Raw genomic sequence first — 22,469 nt, 5'->3', positions numbered from 1 at the left:
AAAGTTTTTAACTTATCCTCGCTGTTAAAGTATCATTTAAATCTACCCTTGCTGTTAAATTACTATTATATCTACCTACTATTTTTGATAGATATAAGGCAATTTTAACAGTTGCTATGGAAAAAAGTGTATTTATAAAAATATATCTCGTATTTTCGCTCTTTAGTGATATCTAATAGTTGATATTATTAATAATATACTGTATGATCGAAAAAAAATCATTGCAAAGTTGGCCTGGAAATGATAATCGATAACATACTGATTTTTTAACAAAGTGTCACATTATGACATGGCCTAATCTATTGATTACGTTTAAAGTCATAGGCTACTGGTTAAAATCAAGAAAAATATACGCTTTAAAACTATATCTTAAACAATTTAAAAACGATTTATTTTAGGTATAAGAACATGTAAACGAATTGAAAAATCACTAGCGAAATAAAAAAATGGGTTTCTATTTGAAAAAAATGATTTATGATAATTTTTTAATCGCTCAATTCCATAATAGCTGCATGGCCATTATTATATGACATTCGAACAATTTAATTTTTGAAATAGATAGCCACATGTCTTCTCTTTATGGGACAGTGGCTGTGGTAATCAGTAAATTTGACGTTTAGGCTATACACATGTTTTTGACAGGCAGTTTTTTTCGTCTAAAAATTTTAAATATTTTTTTTTCTCTAAAACGGTTAATGCTTGATGCTAGGTATAGAGTTTAATACCAAAATTCATAAAATTTTACAGAGAATTTAAGTATGTAATGAAAAATGGAGGCACCCATTTAAAATACGAAAGTTGCCGCCAACTTCCGACATTTCCGGAAGTTCCGCCATATTGAAAATATTTTGAATCGATAGATTTTGTTGTGTACAAACAATCTCCCATCTAGATATTGTTAGTCTCTAGTTCTCTAGGAACTTCTAATGTACACTCAGCCTGGAATACTCTGTATACACACCTACTTATTATTACACCGACTTACCTTTACCAAAGTTTCCTTTACGTGCACACGATTATTAATTTTATTTTTGACTGACCTTTCATCTTACTCAAGTATATTTAATATATTAATTATAATTATGTATTAAAATCCGTTTTTACAAACGAACTTATCTGAAAATTGATTTTTAATGCAGCAAATATATTCAACTAATTCCAAACTAATGCCAAACTAATGCCAAACTAATGCCAAAAGTGCCATAGTACTGCCAATACTAATGCCAAAAATACACGTAAGTATGTAAAAGTAATGCCAATTATTGCCAATTATTTCCAATTATTGCCAATTATTGCAACTAATGCCAGGGATTTGTACACCATATTGCCACCGCGGTTGCCCCCTCGGCCAAACATAAAGAACATAGAAATCGTATTGCAGTGTACAGTAAAAGAACTTAAAAATAAAAAAGATTCACTAGCAACGACAATTTCGGGACGACCGGTATCCATGGATACGACTACAGTTCGTCTGCTGGATATGTGTCTATGAAAGGAATGCGGACAAAAAACATTTAAATAAACAGCAATATATTTTATATGTCGACTTGACGAGTACGTCACCGCAAATCGCTCCGCCCACTCATTTTATTGGCTACTTGCAAATTTGTCGAATTTCTATTGATGGGATGCGTCGTCTAATTTTTTACGAAAAACATCGAGAGAATATCGTTTCCCCTCTCACGGATACTCCGCAGCCACAGAACGGACAGACGTACTGTATATTGTTTACTTGCCAAGGATTTAAACAATGTTTGTGCTGGCGTACTTGAACTGGCGAAATTTATGGGCGAAATAAACACGTCGTGTGAGCGCCACATTTGCCAATGTTGTTTACAAAGCGGCGACAGGTGGGGGTAGGGGAGAATGCCCAACAGTGAGACAGGTGCAACAGTAAGACATTTAATCTCCTTCACTTAAAACGCGTCGAATCCAATTCCCCTTTCGAGAGTAAAACACTACCTACATGCCAACTATTTTGTATCAAATATGGAACCTGCAGTGTTGGGAGATATACATATGTCAACTGCACTCAATAAAATTTCTGAAGCGAAAAATAATTTTTAATTTGCGCTTTTTCTTCGGTCTGTAAGGCCAACACTTAGTTATTTTAATAAATCCATTAGTGGAGAGGTAAGTTTAGAATGGTGTTTTAGAATATACGTATAAGTTTTTTTGTTCAAGTAGTTCTAGAATAAAATAAATTACAAAATGGCCGACTGGTGTTAATGTCCGGCAGTGAGACAAAATAATATAGTGCCTAACAGTGAGACAGTGTCCCACAGACAGTGCACCCGTTAAGACTGAGACATACGTACCTTTTGGGCACTCGTTGGCACTGCTGAACATGTCTATCATGTTATTGATAGTATTATTGTTATTAATATTTAAAAAACATTATAGGCAAATGCAATACAAGAAAAATACTTAGTTAAGTTAAATATGAACCAAAGAAAATATAATTTAAAGTGGAGAGAGTGAAGACACAAGTGTTTATTGATTCCGATAGCTCTGGAGAAGAACCAATTTTAGATTCATCTTCTGCAGATGAATGCTTTGTCACAATCTACCCTGACGGACATATATCCAATTTCCCCAAATTAACATTTTAGCGTTGTTATTTCATGTCAGATTAACACATATAATATTTGGTTTATGAATTTGTTATATAACAGAGTTTTTTTTAATTTTAAGTCGAAGTTACATTAACAACAAAAATCCATAAAATTCTTTTTTTTATTTCGTTAGTTGACTAAGTTAATTATATTTTTAGCACTTGTGTTTATATTTTAAGTTCTTTGTTTAAGACAGCTCTACTTTGTTTTATGCCAAACGCAAATAAAATACTCTTAACTATTTTTTAAGTAATTGATAAATAGTTATTTGTTTAAAACTTCCTTTGTCTTACTGTTGGACATACGCACTGTCTTACTGTTAGACCTTACCTAGAGCCCAACAATGAGACAAATGCAATAATAACAATATTGTTAATTTTAAGAGATGTTTTTGTCTCAATGAGAGTAGTTAATTAAACATGTTTAGGAAAGAGTGGTTGTCTTTAAAGTATACTAAAATAGTTTATTTTGATGAAAAACTAAAATCTTTTTTACGGTCTTAAAAAAATGTGTCTCACTGTTGGGCATTCTCCCCTACTTACCAAGTATGAAAATATTGGCGCACTTGCCAAGTAAGGCGCATTCTCATGACTCGTCTACTTGGCAAGTATTTCTTTATTGGCATACAGGGTCTGGCGAGAATGCGGCGTAGTTCTTATAATAAATAACTTAGAAATGCTGGTATAGATGCCTGACGCACCATGTATACCCTGTATACCAATTACAAATGTTTGTCAAGTACACGAGTCGTGAGAATGCGCCATAAGACGAGTCGTCAGAATCCGCCTTTGAGGCGGACTCTGACAAACTTGTGAGGTGTACTTGTACAAACGTCGGTTACAATTGTCATTTGTTACAATGCTGTGCAATTATTTGGCACGCGCTGCGCCGCGTGAGCGCCAAGCTTGTTGCAAAAAAAATGTTGTTTTCAAAGATAGTATACTTGCCAAGTACGCAAATATTGTTGAGTTGTGAGAATTCGCCTTTTGATGCAAAGTTAATCTTGTCTAGAATTTTGTTCTCTTCATGTGAAAATAAATAATTTTGTGATGTCATTTTTATTTTCAATTAGTTTGCCTCACTAAATTGAAACATAAAGCAAACATATCAGACTTGTGTCACACACTTTGGTCACACAGGTAGTCGGATTAGTAGTTATTTTAAAAACTATTTTGTGACTTTTGTGTAAATACTTATTTTCTTGACAAATTTGAATTTTAGTCTGTTTATTTATTGTTGTTAATGTGATCATTAAATTGTTATTGATTGACCATTTAATAAAATAAAATTACACTAAATCACCACAATACACCAAAACACTTTTACTTTTACACTGGACGCGCGTTTCGCTAACCATGTTAGCATCATCAGCAGATGATTATAAACTAAAGTACAGTCTACAAGTTGAGCGTTTATATACTCGCCCACTCGGTACCTACTAATATATAAACGCTCAACTTGTAGATTGTACTTTAGTTTATAATCATCTGCTGATGATGCTAACATGGTTAGCGAAACGCGCGTCCAGTGTAAAAGTAAAAGTGTTTTGGTGTATTGTGGTGATTTAGTGTAATTTTACTTTGCTGTGTAACACCAAAGGTTCCAACCCTCAACTGTAATTGACCATTTAATAAAAATATTACTTACATATATTGTTATAAAAATATTATATTTTAGGTATGAAAATGTTTTTATGTCAGCATTCAATAATATGGCGTTTCTGTGCCTCAGTGGATGCGGTCTTTTTGGATGCTATACGCTCTTTCTTATATTTTGTGTAAGTGGCAGACAATGTGAAATTTTTAATAAATGACTTTGTCAAACTTCCATGATTTTTAAAAAATAACAGGACATTTCCAATTATGATATAATTCCCGCTATCAAATGTATATTAGTAAAGCGATACTGACACGGTAAAATATAATAACGTTGATTGAAGAAATAAGAAGATGCGCAACCTTATGGACGATTTCGTGGAACAAAACATGTCCGAGATGTAGCGGGCGTTACCGTCAGCCTGTCTGAGAATTCCGAGCTTTACTTTAGCTCTGCGCTGCTGCGCCCTGATAGTCGTTTACAGCGCGGCGGATACAGAATACTGTACCGTAGCAGACCGTAGTTCTCCTTTCAGTCGACAGAGTGAGTGGTTGCCGGAGACAGTGTTGCCAGAACTACTGATTAATCCGTAAATTTACGGATTTTGAGTACAGTACGTTAATAACACGAATTTTCCATCATTAAACAATTTAATATAATATTATATGTGTGTGTGTGATAATAACAGCGTCAGAGTTGGCTTGGAAATGAAGATCGCTTTTATTTCATATGTAAAATATTATGGTAAATGTCAATAATCGTCATTTACAAGCCAACCAAATGACTTTTTTCGATACGACATATATTCAGTTCATATAAAAGAATTTTTATTTTTGTTGTTTATTCTATGTTTAACACCAATAAATTTTCAATATATAAACGCGGATTTTTCATCCAAAGATATTTATTTTCGTCAAACGTATTACATATATTACACATTTTAATATGGCAACACTGTCGCTTTCAGATTCACACCGTCTTCGATATGCCTTCGCTGGCCAAATTAGACAAAATAAGTGCGTTGGCCGCAGAACGATTGGTGTCTTCACCGTACCACACTTGAGACGTAAGGGGAAATCAAATCAGCCTTGTCGCGAATTCGCTCATTAGGTTGCGCATCTTTCCAATTCTTTCAATCAACGATAATAATCATAAAGCGGAAGACAACATTTAAAAAATGTCTATACCTATGTGGCGGATTCATCTCTCCAAAAAAATCCTTTATGGATATTTGCGAAAATTGATTGGCGAAAAACCCATAAAGGATTTTTTTGGATAAACACTTAAAAAGTATTCTGGGTATCTAGTTTTATATACCGGGTGAGTCTCAAAAGTGGCTCACCCCTATAACTTTTTTATTTTTTTAGTTAAAAAAACGAGATTTGGTATGTTAGTATATGACATAAATTAGGATTGATTGATATATTCAATTGTTTTCGGTCACTTCCGGTTTCACCGGAAATGACTACTTTTGATTTTTAAATAACACCCTCGGTATTTTTTTACTTCATTCGATAGAAAATAACGCTCTGAACAGAATGACATATTATATGTCAACTTTTGGCATTTTCGCATATGGTTTATTTGAAATTATAACTTGCGGTTCGTAACGAAAATTTGACTCGAAATACCAAGTGTGTGGTATCAAATTATTCGTAAAAAAATGCTTTTTCCAAATATGCTAATGAGCCACCCTCATTCCATTTGAAAAAATTGAGATGATTAAAAATACGATTTGAGCATTTTCTAACTGGCCAGGACAAGACATTAAAAACATTAGACGATCAAATCTATTTTTCCAAGGCTCCTTGATAAAGAATTGGTGTTTTTAACATAGCCATGGCACTCTAGATTGAATTTTAAAATACAATTTTTTATTAAGCGAGAAAGTCAAAAGTTGACATATGATATGTCATTCTATTCAGAATGTCATTTTCTATCGAATAAAGTAAAAAAATACCGAGGGTACCATTTAAAAATCAAAAGTTGTAGTCATTTCCGGTGAAACAGGAAGTGACCAAAAACAATTGAATACGTCAATCAATCCTAATTTATGTAATATACTAACATACTAATCTAATTTTTTTATCTTAAAAAATAAAAAAGTTATAGGGGTGAGCCACTGTTGAGACGCACCAGGTATTGCCATAAAGCTTAAAATTTGCAATATTATACAAGTTAAGCGGTCCATACATTATATCAAACAAATTATGCAACACCGTCTGTTACGCAACGAGTTGCCAATGTATGGTAACGTTTGATGCGTTGCGCAATTGTTTGATAAGTTTCAAGAATGTTTGAATTCTTTTGTGCAAAAGGCGTTTGCGCAGCGCGTTGTGAAGTGTATGTGTGTGTTGCGCTTTGTTGTACAATATTTTAGTTCTTTCATCCAAATTCTTTGTTTTCTTTTTAATTTTTTGGTATCATCGACATCATCTAGGGTATGTACGATAATAATCGATGCAATGGCAATTGAGGACATGATTGTTTCTCAAACAATGCACAACTTTTAATAAAAAGTTTGATCAAAATTTTACTAAGTGCATGGGTGATGCAGTTGTGCAACGCAACGTTGCGCATCGCTTTGTTGCGCAATTTGTTTGATAATGTATGGGTCGCTTTAGTATTACTATTCAAAATGACGACGTAGAACGGTTTTATGTCAAATTCAAAATGTCGAAATACTGGAGTTACTCGATAGAAACGAAGCCGGGAAAGAAAAAAAACGGGTTTGTTGTTACTTTTTTGGTTTTTCATAGTAACCAAAATTAATAATTTGACATTAAGTAAAATCACTATTAGTTTAAAACTTGAAATTAAGACTTTTGTCATTACTATTTTTTACTGTTTAGCCTGTCTTTAACTGGCAAACGGCATTTTTGGCAAATGCACTCCTCTTCATATTCGCATTTGGGGCTTGTCATCAAGGACAACTCTATAGCAATATGGTAGGTTTTATTTTTTAGTTTATTTTTATTTTTTAGTTTATTTTTATTTTTTAGTTGAGATGAAATAGGGAAAGTAAAAGTGTGAGAGAGACACAGGAAGTTTATTGGTTATTTTAAATAACAGTTGTATTAACTGTTATTTAAAAATAACCAATAACGTGATAACTTCAATTACACTCCTGTTACTGTTTTAGAATAGTGAATTTTGTAATGAAATATATCAACTGGAATGGTATAAATTGGATGTGGATAATTTAAGACTTTACCGCATGCATCTACTAAATGTAAGAACGCGAAAAATCGTTTTCAGTGGCGTACTGCACCCGGATTACAATTTTTTTTCTATAGTAAGGAAACATTTTTCATAATATATACGTCGAATTTATTGAAAATAAACTCGTATTCTTGGATGTTTTCAATAAAAATGAAGCTTTTATTTAGTAGAGTAGTCGCATCTACAGAAATAAGACTTACATTTTGTTTTTATTTAAGATTATAAAAATATGGTATTCTACTGCGAATCTTTTATATACCAGCCAATATAGGAAAAGTTGAAAATTATTGCTTCAAGAATCAAATGGTATTAAATAAGTACAGGGTGGGTCAAATTGGACGCTTTTAAAGGGAACCACCATTTCCTATAGGAGATAGACAAAAACTAATACCGGTGTCTGGAGCTCAATTTTTATCAAAAACATAATGGTGAAAACAGCACATCGATACCTGTTACCGTTTCGGAGTTATCGGGTGTTTTTCAAAAATGTGTATTTTTAACAAATCGCTGTAAATTTGTTGCTATGGAAAATGTTGTATTTTTTTGAAAACATTTTTAAAACACCTTTTTACGTAGAATTTAAAGGATTAAGTATATTTTTTTTAAAATTAATAATAGAGTTATTAACAGACAAATTCATTTTTTATTTGGGACACCCTGTATATTTTTAATTAACTGAAAAAGACTAACTTTCTGCAATCTTTCCAAAAATATTGCACACTTGATATTTTGTTATAGTCCCCTTCGAAATACTGAATTTTTAATTTAATATACAAATAAATTTTTTATTTTTAAATTGGCCGTATAATCTAGACAAGAATTAGAAGTACTTAGCGGTTATACGAGGGTATCTTTCACCCCCACTGAGTTAAAGAAATCCGCAAAAAATGTTCAAAAACGATCCAGCCATAACAGAAGACGGTCAACATGTTGAACACCTGAAGAGGAATCGAGCAAAATATCAAGTATGCTATATTTGTGGAAAGGTAATTTTAAATTCTTTTCAATGAATTAAAATATACAGGGTGTCCCATATAAAAAATCAAATTTTCTGTTGATAATTCTTAAATTATTAATTTTAAAAAAATTATACTTAAACCATTAAATTCTGCATAAAAAGGTGCTTTGCAAATGTTTTCATAAAAATACAAAATTTTCCATAGCAAAAAAGTTACAGCGATTTGTTAAAAATACACATTTTTGAAAAACACCCCGTAACTCGGAAACGGTAACAGATATCGGTGTGCGGTTTTCACCATCACGTTTTTGATAAAAATTGAGCTCCAGATACCGATATTAGTTTTCGTCTATCTCCTATAGAAAAGGTCGTTTCCCTTTAAACGCGTCCAATTTGTCCCACCCTTTACATGGTGGCTCGAATTCGACGCTCATCATTGGTATTTCGAAAACCGTAAGAGATACAGGATAGGTTAAATGGAGGCAAAGTTGCGCAATTTGATGCTCAATAAAATGCCGTATTGCATTTTTACTTTTTATTTATTTTTTTTTTGCATAAAATATTCTGGTGATGGAATTTTCTGTACGAAACGTCGGCAAATATCAAAGTGACTATATATGTATAGTGTTTTAAGAGTGATGAAAGGATTTAATTAAATTGAAAAAAAAATCAGGTCCGTATTTAAAAAAAATAAATTGATGATGGTCGCCAGAAGCCGAAACGTCAGAGTCAATATTTAATCACACAGAGTTATAGAGCAGAAAAAGTGGCCATGAAAATGTGTTTTTCATTTTAAGTTATCTTAACAAATAAAGCCAGGAAACAATAAAAAACAAAATTGAAAAATCCGGTTTTTTTTTCGAATATAGGTATTCGGAAGTATTCTGAATTTTTCAAAATGCAATACGGCATTTTATTGATCATCAAATTGCCCAACTTTGCCTCCATTTAACCAATCCTGTATGTCTTACTGTTTCCGAAATCCCAATGATGAGCGTCGAATTCGAGCCACCCTCTACATATAGACTTGGTGTTATGTATAGATAGATGTTTATTATATATTATATAGTTATATTAATATATATCTATATAAAATACATAAAGGATTTTATTTCTCCTCTAGTAATCCAAATATTTGATAAAACAGAGCTGCAAAAATTGTGAATATTTTTTGAAAATATGTATTCAACATAAACTATAAATTATATAATTTGTAACGATACATAAATAAACAGAGATCACTTTAATTTAACTCCATGTAAAGCGTAATTTATAGAAATATTTGAACACCAGCTCCAACGGTTTGTTACGATGTTGTAAACCATTCCGTGTATCAATTTTGCCCGTATGTTATCTAAAAATGAACAATAAATTATAGTATACTACACCAAAAATGCCAAACAGTGTCTTAACTATAATATTAAGAATATTTCCTTATTGTTAAATCCAGCAACCAATACAAAATAATCTAAGACCATGCTAATTAAACGGCAACACATTTACTGGTAGTATGACAAATGGATCTGAAACGGTAAGGGGAACGCAGTTTCCTAAAAACGTGGCCGATTTCATTCATCATAGTCTAAAGTGAATTGTTTTTGTAGGGCTAGTTGGGGTAATGGTAAATAGGGGCAATTGTAAACAGGTCCAATAACTTTTGAATTTGGCGGGTAGGAAATAATTCGACTGTACCACATCTTTGATGTGTATTGACTCGATTAAATGAGTTTCTAGTACTATTTGTTTATGGTGCAAAAACATTTTGTTTGGAGAACTGCTTTAAATCTTGTAAAACGTTTTAAGCTTGATTTTCAAGCATCCGTTATACGTTAGTCCGACGGTGCTCTGATTGGTCATAGCGTTTTCGCGCCACTTTTCATCCGTAAATATTTTACTTCAGCCCGTCAACGGACCCGTTTATACGATAACGGACGTTTTGACAAATTTAATCTAACCTTAATAAAAATATAAGTAAAACAGCAAAAACGTTATGGAAATGAAAATATAAAATAACAACAACGTATATCCGATAAACGGAGGCATGAAAATGCAATAAATTTAAAACCTGCGTTATTTTCTAACCAATCAAAGTCTTTAAATTCTACCAATAAAATTAATATCGTATCAACGTATCGTCGGACATCGGATGCATGAAAATTATGCTTTATACCTTAGCGAAATTTTGTTTAAAAATTTCAATTTGCGAATAAGCTAAGATAATTTATATATATAGTCGTTTCATTTAGTGTTGCATTAGTAAAATGCATGTTACAATTTGAGATTAACTTTTACGGGAAATTAAGTATAGAGGTGTTACAAATTCCCCAGTAAATAGGATTGCGGGGCAACTGTAAACTTGATTTTGGGGTAATAGTAAACACGTGTTAACACTGATAAGCTCCACGACAGATATGAAAAAGACCAAAAAATGAGAAACGTTAAAAATGCATGAGTTAGGTTTGTAGGAAGGAGGATAATATATTCGTTTTCGGGAAAGATAGGTGTTTTTGAAAAACCTTAATATTTTTTGCACACTTTTGATGAAACAGTAATAAATAATTTGTCTTTATAATAAAATGTTTTATTTTGTCTCCATGGGGAAAATTGTAAACTTTTAAACACATTGATAAACTTATAACCCAACTAAAAATAAACTTGTATAGTTCTTGGTTCATTATTACCCCATTTAAAAAATATGTTTACATTTATTTAACCTAAAATAGGACAATATTTGATTTTCCTATGGGGTAAATGTAAACAAGTTTTTTTTGGAATAAATTTCTAGCTGTCCATCAAAGCACCTATTAAGTAAAGTGTCTTAAAATATACCCTTTTAGAATTTTCAGTGCAAACGTCAAAGTCTCAAAGTTATACCGTGTTAAAATTATTTTTGTTAAAATCGTTTACCCCAACTAAACTACTTATTTGCCCAGTGGGTGAATATACAATATGTTCCCAGATGGTCTTTACAAGAGGAAAAAAAACTTTTTTATTATTAACATTTTGAGAAAAATGCATTCTACATAAAAATTGTTGCTTATTCTAAAATGGTTAATACCGATTTCAAATTTCTATACCGTTTTAGAGAAAATTAAAAAATACATAAAAATATGGTTGAATTTTTGCCAAGTCCTAAAAATCAAAGCGCGTTTCTATGGTAATATAATCTCCATTTCATTCTTTGATAGAGGGTTATTATTAATATTGATTAACGTCATATGTTTTGCTGTTGTTAAAGTATCACATTTTCCCATAACTATTATTACCCAGGGGTGGGAAAGTGAAATAGCAAAAGCGGTTCAACCGTTTCCACGGAAATTTCAAATAAAATAGTTCCAGCCTCAGGCGCTAGGTGGTAGTGCAATTAATTTTTAAGTTAAGAAGTTGCTACTAGTTATTGCCAAATGGTGTTAAATCAGAATTTTTTTTGTAGTTTCCATAGTTTCCAACGGCCATTGTCATACTATTGTCAAATTCTCAAAAATTATTGGAGTTGTCACATTATTGGTTATAATAATTTGTTAAATGTATTTTAATTAGACAATTCCTTTTGTTTGTGACCCAAAGGCTCTCATGATATGCAGAAGACTGGCGGGAAATAGGTGGGGCTGCGCCCCTAACATTTTGCGCTGGATGTATACCATGATAGTAAGACCCATGATTACTTATGGAGCAGTTGCTTGGTATAGAAAACTAGAGCAACGTACAGCAAGGCAAACCCTGTGCAAAGTACAGAGACTGGCATGTATCTGCATCACAGGTGCCATGAGAACATGTCCAACAGCAGCAATGGAGGTCATTCTAGACCTAACACCACTGCATATTGTCGTCGGTAGTTATGCCAATGCGACAATGATTAGAATGGTCATTGACGGAAACAGTACTGGGAGAATTTTCAGGTCAGGGGCTTGGAACACCCTCAAAAAGAAAATTCCACTTCTCCAACTCCCAGTGGATGACATACCAAGAATTTACAACTTTGAGAAACACCTCACTGTAGTATTGAGTAATAAAAAGGATTGGAAAAAAGAAACGCTTACTCAGCATATAAAAGACCATACCATCACGTGGTATACTGATGTTTCCAAAACCAAAGCAGGGACAGGGATAGGAGTATTTTGCCCGAAAACTAAATACTCCGAACCAATAGGCACCTACCCCAGTATCCTTCAGGCAGAAATTTACGATATCGAAAGATGCGTACAATTTATTTTAGATAGGAATTATCGAAAACAGGAAATTGCCATCCTATCCGATAGTCAAGCAGCACTTAACGCGATCAACTCAGTAACCATCAATTCGAAGTTGGTCAAAGAATGCCTAGAGAAGCTCAACAAATTAGGAAAGAAAATAAAGTCCTCCTACTCTGGGTGCCTGCTCACCAAGGGATAGAAGGCAATGAAGAAGCAAATGATCTAGCTAGAAAAGGAGCGAACACTTCACTAACTGGACCAGAACCGTTCTGTTTTCCAACCGAAACCAACTGAAAGCGGAACTGAAGAATCTGGAAGACTCCATCCATAACTTAGAATGGGTGTCCTCCAACGGTCTAAGACACTCGAAAAAGTTCCTCAGAACTTACAACCGAGAAAAATCAAAGGTTTTCCTTGATTTAAGTAAAAATAATCTTCGGATTGTCACGGGGTTTATAACAGGACACTGTCTCCTCAACGAACACCTCAGTAGGCTGAAACTGAGTACAACGGCGAATGCAGATTTTGTGGGGAAAATGGGGAAAGACCAGAACACCTTATCACTGAGTGCGCCGAGACGACGACCATTCGTGCCATGAACCTTGGCACGTCTGATGTCGAGGATGGAGAGCTGGCCTCTGTGGAGCCGTCTCAGATACTGGCTTTTCTTAAAGCCCTGATACTGTATGATGAGTTATAACTCGTTATAACTCAAGAAAGGGGAACACACAATAGATCTATAAGATCGCGGTGATTAACTCCCCTTCTAAACATTCTACATTCTACATTTGTTTGTGGCCCTAAAAATATAATGTAAGTATTTTATTTTTGCCATCATTTAAGTACCTATTTATATTTACTCCATTTACAAAACTTTGGGCGTATTACGTTGGTCTTGTTTTATTATAATAAACGATGTTTAAATATCTGACTTATATATTATTAACTATAGACTATATATTATTAATAAATAATATAATAATAGCTCCCGTATATAATAATAGCTTTAACGCCTTGGGAGTAGCAAGGTACAGCTTGCTATACTAGAGCCGTTCGGTTTACAAGGAAGGTAATGTGGCTAGCACTACGCTTCAACCGCCTATTATTACCTCAGGATTGTGAATCCCAAGTACTCATTTAAGGCTGAGTCGACCTAGGTACCCAAACTATTTTTATTTTAATAAAAATAGTCGGCTGATGAAATGCCGGGTGTGGGAATCGAACCCACACCTTGAGATTGGTAGACGGGAGCATGTACCTCTACGCCACCGGGCACCTTATTATTAATAAATAAAAACTTTAAAATAATAAATAATATTTACACATGTTTGGCTTCAATTTTATTTAATAGTTGTATAAATTATACTGTTAAATCTTATTTTTTAAACATCACAACGATACTTGTTATTAGTATTGTTGAATTTGTGTAAAAAATAAGATTTAATAATCAAATTTAATTATTTTAGAATAAAATTCAATAAATACGCTCATTTAAAAAGCCCGCGTTTCGATTCATTTAAAACAAGCCCTACGCAATAGATGGCGCCACTTCTGTAGGACCATTTTTCAGTATGGCAGAGTCCATTCTTTTTCTAGCTAGGTATATTCTTTGTTATTACCTTTTCCTTAGTCAAAGTTTACAGAATAAAACTACTTTGGCTAAGGAAAGGGTAATAATAGTTATCGGAAAATGTGATACTTTAACAACAGCAAAACATATGACATAAAATATAATATTTTATTCTGTAAACTTTGCCGTATAAAAAAAAATTATAATCAGGAACGGATTAAGACAGGGGGATCCACTATCTCCAGCACTGTTTAATGTAGTATTAGAAAAAATTATAAAAGATGCAGGAATCAACAGAGAGCGCCTTCTGTATACAAAAAGACACCAATGCTTAGCCTTTGCCGATGATTTAGTTATCTTAGCAAGAGATCGGAAAGAGCTGATATCGGTGACCAAAAGACTAGAAAATCAAGCGCAAAAAGTAGGCTTAGTGTTTAATGAGAAGAAAACGAGATTTATGGAGTGGTCAGATAGGGATTTTGAGAAGGGAAGATGTCTACAATTGAAGTCTGGGAGAGGTAAACGATACAAGTTTGAGGAAGTAGATACATTCACATATCTAGGAGCCGTATGAATCCAAATGTAACTCAAGAAATTATGGCAAGAATAATGGCAGGAAATAGATGTGTCAGTGCATTACAGAAAATTATTAAGAGTAAGAACATTTCTATAAGTTTAAAAATAATTATGTACCAAACAATGATAAGACCAATAGTGCTGTATGCATGTGAAACGTGGTTTTGAATGCAACGGAAAGTTCGAGGCTAGAGATTTGGGAAAGAAAAATACTGAGGAAGATTTTTGTAGGAAAGAAGATAGAAAACATATGGACCAGAAGAACAAATGAAGAATTAAAGCTACTATATCGGGCACCAAGTATAACGGGAGTAGCAAGAGCACAAAGACTGACATTCAAGCAAGAATTCCTAGTATGATAATGAAACGTGAAATAAGTGGAAAGAGAAGGAGGGCTAGACCGAGAATCAGGTGGAAAAAGGATGTAGAAGAGGATTTGAGAAGGATAAGAGTGGATGGGTGGAGAATAAAGGCGAAAGACAGAAACAAATGGAGAAAGATAACCAATCAAGCCATGAGCCTTTTAGGCTTTTAGAGCTATTATATATTTAAACTCTGCAATAGCTTTGAACTAAATAAATTTTGTGCTTCTTTAACATTTATGTATATATTTTAATTTTTATGTTACGAATCAGGAAATATTTCGACAGACGACATCCAAAAACTACCACTTTGCTGCTTCAGATCCCTTTGCAGGAAAATATAACATCGATGTTTTTACTACCAAAACAGATTGTCAAAGTATAGGATTGCCAACTTTCAAAATAAAAAATAGAGAACGAGAAAGTAAAAAAGAGGCACAGGCGAAACATTTTTGTAACCTCGCCCATATGTCTAGAATTTAACAAAAAGTTATGTAAACGGCATGCGATTGATGGTCTTTCTTACTTTCTTAAAAATATTTATACTCAAAATTTGTTAAAATAAATCCGGAGTGGGAGTAGCGAAAGACACAGATTAACAATTTTTAAAAGCATTGTGGCGATAGACGAATATTTTTTAGATTTTGAGTATGATATGAGGTATGTAAGAAACAGAGAACTTTTTCAATACATAAAAGAGGACAGTCAGATCAAAAAGAGGACTGTTCTCTGAAATAGAGGACGGTTGGCAACCCTACCATAGTATAACTAATGCATTAAAAAATATGTGATATTACATATTAAATATGTTGATATTACTCACTATCTTCTAATAATCTCTGCAACTTGTGTGGCGCAATAAACTTTTCTACTTGATGAGTCCCTCTTGGTACAACCTCCAGTATGTTCTCCGTTACATAAACCGCCAAAAGATTTGCCCAAAATGTCTTGTTTATTGTAGTGATAAATATGGAACCGCACGGTTTCAGACACCTGGCACAAGCTTCCACAAACTTATCTTTTTCTGTGACATGCTCTACAATTTCCGATGCCACTACCGCATCGTAACATCCGTTGTATTGCTGGGAATGGTCCTCGATGGCGGTAGAACAATAATTTATTTGTAGACAATTTTTTTCGGCGTGTTTTTTGGCCACGTCGATAATGCGCGAGTTGGCATCAATGCCAGTGACATTTGCGCCTAACCTTGATAGCGATTCTGAAAGTATGCCTCCTGAAAACCAGAAACAATGAAAATTATAGAGTAAAGAAGATGAATTTTAGTGACACAATATTAGTGACATTTTAATTGACACAGGAAAAGGTGAAGTAAAATACAGGTTGAGTTTTCTACGACGTTCTCTATGGGTATCTCGGAAACTACTGGAGATAGAGAGTCGGTTAAATGGGGAAAGAATTGCAATTTTGTGGGGTCATAAATATGGGCCTTTCAGATTTTTGAAAAAGTTTATGGCTTACTAGATATTTCGGAAAAAACAAATTTCGGCCATTTTAAAAAATGCTCCCTAATACCATTATAGTCTATTTTAGACAAAACTCTGATAAACACGTGTCGATAGGATACTTTTGTTTAAATATGACAATTTGACATCTCTGAGAGGTAACGACGATTGAACCTGTTTCCATGGCTAACTAAGTGAAATTGTTTAAAAAAAGAAAAGAATTGGCTATAACTCAGTAATTTTTCGAAAAAAAAAGATATAGCTTTTATCACTGGAAAGCTTTCAAAATGACCCTTTTTCTGAAGTTTCCGAGATACCTACCCATAGACACATCGTAGAAAACTCACCCTGTATAAAAAAATTGTTGCATATTTTATGTGAAGTTCTTTGAAGACTATGTATATGACATTTCCAATAAAATATTGAAGGTAAGAAAACTTGATATCAGCTATCAATAATAACTAATATAAACTATCAATACGTCAACATTTTCTAATGTAGGCCATTTTTAATTATGATTAAAAATGTGTAGAAAAATATTAAAAATATAGCTGCATATTTTAAGTGAAGAAGTTCATTGAAGACCCTGTATATCGTCGGCTTTATGACGAAAATGCGTATCTCGATTTTTGGCGATTTCGAGATATTATATCAACATCATGACATGCCCACTAGGTCCTTTATTTTAAGTTATGAAAATGCGTCCAAGAGAAAATGACACATTCTGCTTAATTATTTTCTGATGGTTGCTTGGAAATAAATAAATGTTCTATCATGGCAGCAGCTTTCTTTTACAGTGTGGTTTATTCAACACACTTGAAAGAAATAAGTCTCCGTTTTTTGTCATAAACCATGGCCAGAATGAGTTAGACTCTGCACATAGATATATTGCGTATCCCGAAAATTGTCCGAGAACAAATGGCCAAAGGAAAATTGACCGAAAGCAAATCACCGAAAGGAAGATTGCCCTTATGGAAAATTGCCCCAAAATCATAATTTCCCTAAGAATATTAGAAACCAGAAAGTTGCCCGAAAAATACAATAATTGTTAGCCCATTATCATTGTCAGGCCTTGTCATTGTCATCTCTGCCCATTTGTGGAAAACGTATTTATTGTGCTATATCCAGCCCTACCTGTTTGGTCAAGCAAATTTGTGGTCACTGAAATTGTTAATTCACAGTTATTAGTATGAAAGAGGCACGGGGAGAAGAAACATGTTTAGTTTGGTTTTTATCAGATTTTAACAGATTGTGTTGAAATGCCCTGTATTAGAGCAATCTTTTACCAAAAATCGACATTTTGGGGAATTTTTATTTCAGTCAATTGTAATTCGATGGTTTTTCTTTTCGGGCAACTAACGTTTGGTTAATTTTTTGGTTTTCGGATAATGCTCCTTCGGTGAATTGTTTTCGGTCAAAAATCAAAATTCAAACCAAATCAAAAAAAATTGAGACTTTAACCAAAGTTTACAGAATATATACTTTTGTAAACTTTGCTTCAACCTCGTATTGCTACGAAATAAAGCAGAATCGGACCCATGCCCATGAGAGATGGCACATGTTTTTTGAAACACCTTGTATAGTTCAAGTGGAGTAGTCGTATGAAGAACCTATACATGACATTATCTAAACATAATAAGAATTCTACCTAAAACCTCGATTTGATTAATGCCATACAGCCACCATCTTTCGATTTGTTCTGTTCATAATATGCTGTCATACCTAATCTTGGAAATCAGTAGACATGCAGAATATTGCAGATACACAAATATTTCAAAAATGCCACTCTAAATTTTCAAAACAATGCAATAACGAAATTTGTTTTTTTTAGAACCACAGACAAACACTACAATTTGATTTAAATTTATAGATTAGATTATTTACATCTTGATTGCTTCTTCTTTTCCTATTTATCAATTTTTATTGAAATCTTTGTGGTGGCAGAAGATTATTTACAAATTCTACTTCAAGTACCTTTTAATAATCTTAAAATAAAATTGATTTAAATCTAAGAATTGGGGGATATATACAGGGTGGTCCGAACTGTTTTCCGGAAACTTCGGCATCATATTCTGCACATAAAAAGGAGTAGTTTCGGAAATACAGGGTGTAGAAGTTTCGTTTTTATTTCGATTTTATCCAAATAATTTTTGAAGTAACGTCAATATTTCGATGAAAATTGGTGTCTGGACACTTGCTGAAAGTATTTTTCGTACTCACTTCGTAGAGTACGAAAGCACTTCGTACATCGTACTCACTTGACAGTAAAATTATATTTTGGCAGTACAGGGTATCCCATTTTAGTTGAAATCATACGGTATCTCCGTTATTAGTGAAGGACGTGGTTTGCACAAACTTGTCTCACTTTTTTGGTAAATGAAAGTTGCTGTAAACAAAATTTTCATAACCCTCTTCGTTTCTGGGCTACAGGGTCTTTTTTAAAATATTGCAATTTGGAATACCCTCCGTATCTCTGTTATTGTGAAAGGTATTGAAAAGGTGAAAACCGAGGTGAAAACTGTTTCTGGTTGAACTTTTTACGTAGAATACAGCAGTCTTGTTTTTCTACAAAAAAAATATTTCTGAAGAATAAAATAAAGTTATATTTTCTCAAAATGAACACCCCATATATTAATGAAATACATTATTCTTATGAGCTTCTCAAAAATATATAACACTCTATATTTATTTTGTAGAATACGGGGAGGGGGTGTCCCAAATTGCAAAATTTTCAAAAAGGCCCTGTAACCCAGAAACGAAGGGGGTTATGAAAAATTTGTTTACAGCTAGTTCCGTTTGACAAAAAAGTGAGATAGGTAAGTGTAAACCGCATCCTTCTATCTTCATTAATAACCGAGATACCGTATGATTTCAACTAAAATGGGACACCCTGTTCATGTACATTTTTTGCCCAAGTGAGATTACCCCTCCTATAAAAATAATCTGATTACGTAGTCTCATAATTCCCTATCGTCTTCAGTCTTCAAAGAAAAATACAATTAAATATTAAAACCTTACCTCCACATCCAACATCTAATATAGACAACCCTTTAAGCGGTGCAGATGTATTTAAATATTCTTTACTGACTACACCTTCATTAACTAGGCCGTCTCTCACAAATGGAACTCGTAATTTGTTCAAAGAATGAAGGCCTTTGGTAGGACCAAATTGACTCCACCATTCATCAGTGATTTTTTCGAAGTTTTCGATTTCTTGCTTGTCAACGGTTGCACCAATCGATGACAAACTGAAAACGAATCACAATAGCTTGACGACAAAATCTATTAAGCCAAATATTTGTTTTAATAAATTTGTTTTTAAATTTATCCAATGTTAAATGAACACTTTCTTTTACATTATCATATTAATAACAGATATAAAAATAAACATATTATAGATATTCAAATGCATATACCTATCTAACCTCCTATGTATCAAGACATATTAATTTTGTTTTTATTTTGAAATGTCTCACTTACAAAAATTATCTGATTTACAGTGAACATTTTGAAACTGCAGAATTTTCTACGAATATCTCCGTTTAAACAAAATACTTAAAAAATCAAAATATCTATGCTGTCCAAAGCAAAATAAGAAAAATCATATCAGTTATTTTGAGAAAGAAATCCATTCTAAATTTAAACTGTCTTATATATTAGGGTGTCCGTTATTTCCCAAGTTGATTATTTTTTTGCTGCCGCCCTCTGAAATTCTAGTTTTTGGTCCAAAAAAATTATCCAACGTAAACTAGCTCTTAATTTTTAATTTAAACCGTGCCGGAATCATGATACTTTTCCCCTTTAAATAACATAGGATTTTCTGACCTTTTGCATTTAATTTTTTATCACCAAAGCAAATAAACTTACAGGTGGAAGAAAGACATATTCTAATACAACATTTTTCGCTCTACAAAAAAGGTCTCTTTGATTTTTTCCATAAAAACATTTCTTTAAAAGTTATTCGCGGTCAAAGTTATGCACATAGTTTATAATCAATTTTTTCTATCATTCACTGCAAATTTTAATTGCGCCTTTTGATTTTGACTAAAAAAGGATCTAGAGGCACACTTTTTTCAATAAAACAATATTTCTTGACCAACTTAATATGGAAAACTAATATTGCGCCATCTATGACCAATTGATCAAAACTATAATTTAAGGTTATTGTTTCATTGCCTTTCAGTGTTCGTAAATATGTGTGTCAATTGAAAAGAATGAACAAATTTCGAGTGGTTTTTATCTTAAATATTACTTGTATCGAATTAATTAAATTAAATTACTACAAAAAACTACTACAATCACATGGTTACTGATAACAAAATTGAGATCTAATAATATTTACTCAGCTGGTACACGTGAATCAAATTTGACTTTAATAAACCAAAGCTACATTTATCAAAACCAACATGACTAATAAACTACAAGTGATTTGAGCGGATGTAAAAAGGGGTCATAAAATTTTTTGCATTGAACTAGATCATCTAATTTTATTATGGAGGAAGAAGCGTAAATAAATAAACCATAATCTAAATAAATAAAACAGTCCGGAAAGAAAAGGAATAGAAGAAAATTGTAGTGAAAATTTGTGTCTCAAAAAATATATAAAGAACTGCTCGCGCCAACTGAACCGACAGACCTACTCGTTCGGTTAAAAGCTAAATTATTTGACGAATTATTATATCTCTTTCTAAATTAAACAAAACGAGGAAAAATAAAATGTTTATGTGTAATATGTTAAGACAGCAAGAAATTTAAGAAGTATTTATCATCTAGGTACATCCTTTCTCGATAGTTTGGTTTTTGGTTCATCTCAATCGCTTTATTTTTGTTGGAGTTCGCTTTTGAAAAAGACACTAACTTTTTCGTAATTTTTACATTAAAACCAAGCATTTGCTGTTGGTCCTAATCAACAGACCTAATAAGTTATCTTGACATAAGATTTGCTTCGTTAAATCTTCTTCTTATAGTCTTCTTCACTTACATGTACGTTCCTTAGATGCAATTCATTATAAATTTGAAAAGCTGGTAAATGGCGGTTTCTTAGCGACAAACTTATAATAAGTCAATTGTCTTCTGGTACTGGTCATCAAGGTTCCTGAACTGTACTTCGTGCACACTTAAATCTGTTGCGACATAATTTTGATCCCTATGATCTTCAATTAAAGCAACTACAGCGGATACAATACTGGCCTTGAAACCATCTCTTCTAGAGTAACTGCCCATAGACACTAATAATATGATTTTTCAATAATATTGATATTACATAAATCATAAACAGTATGGTTTTAATGTAAAAATTACGAAATGTAAAAAATGTTAGTGTCTTCTTCAAAAGCGAATTTCTCCAGCTGTTGAGATGAACCAAAAAATAAACTATCAACATCAAATTATCAACAAACAAACTAGCAAACATGCACCTAAATGATATATAAAATTATTTTTAAATTCCTTCCTTTTGTGACATATTCCACAGGGCGATGTCACAGATACTTCCGAAATTCTAATTACTTTGATTTAGATACATCATGAAATTGGTATCTTTTCCTTTTTGCTGCAAACATTTAGACACAATGACACCATATAAATAAGAAAATAACGTCATTTAACTAAAAATTTAATAAGCATGGCTTACCTTTTATGTAAACACGACCATAGTGGTGTTCTTCTCAAAACAATACTCATGTCAAAAGCAACTGCAAAAAATATGAAGCTACGTAAGTCATCAAATATAATATGTGCAACAGAAGAAGGTTTGACAGTGGCAGTGATTGCTTGTCAATTTAATTCAAAAGTAAATATTAGGAGTAGATCGAAGTTTATAAGATCTAAAGAGTAGATAAATGGCATTTTTCTGCAATTTTTTGGATGCCATCTGTCAAAATGTAGTTTATCTCATTGAACCATTGGAGTAATA

The 22,469-nt window shown here is 32.8% G+C and overlaps 1 protein-coding gene across 2 annotated transcripts in view; it reads right to left on the bottom strand.

Annotated features, from left to right (window-relative positions):
- Positions 1-9,556: 9,556 nt before the first annotated feature.
- The window catches only part of LOC115889469 (ubiquinone biosynthesis O-methyltransferase, mitochondrial), a 35,922-nt gene continuing 23,009 nt past the window's right edge, over positions 9,557-22,469 (bottom strand). For both annotated transcript variants that reach the window (XM_030909456.1, XM_030909457.1), the window contains exons 2-5: positions 22,188-22,248; positions 19,574-19,803; positions 15,916-16,326; positions 9,557-9,745 (exon numbers count right to left, since the gene is read on the bottom strand). In XM_030909456.1, coding sequence (XP_030765316.1) covers positions 9,630-9,745; positions 15,916-16,326; positions 19,574-19,803; positions 22,188-22,248 — 818 coding nt within the window. In that variant the 3' untranslated portion in view covers positions 9,557-9,629. The remainder of the gene's footprint in view (positions 9,746-15,915; positions 16,327-19,573; positions 19,804-22,187; positions 22,249-22,469) is intronic.

Source organism: Sitophilus oryzae, unplaced genomic scaffold (genome assembly GCF_002938485.1).
Source record: "Sitophilus oryzae breed Bouriz unplaced genomic scaffold, Soryzae_2.0 scaffold_815_pilon_pilon, whole genome shotgun sequence".
Classification (NCBI taxonomy): domain Eukaryota; kingdom Metazoa; phylum Arthropoda; class Insecta; order Coleoptera; family Curculionidae; genus Sitophilus; species Sitophilus oryzae.
Note: the sequence above shows the minus strand (reverse complement) of the source record. Positions and strands in the feature narration are given on the sequence as shown.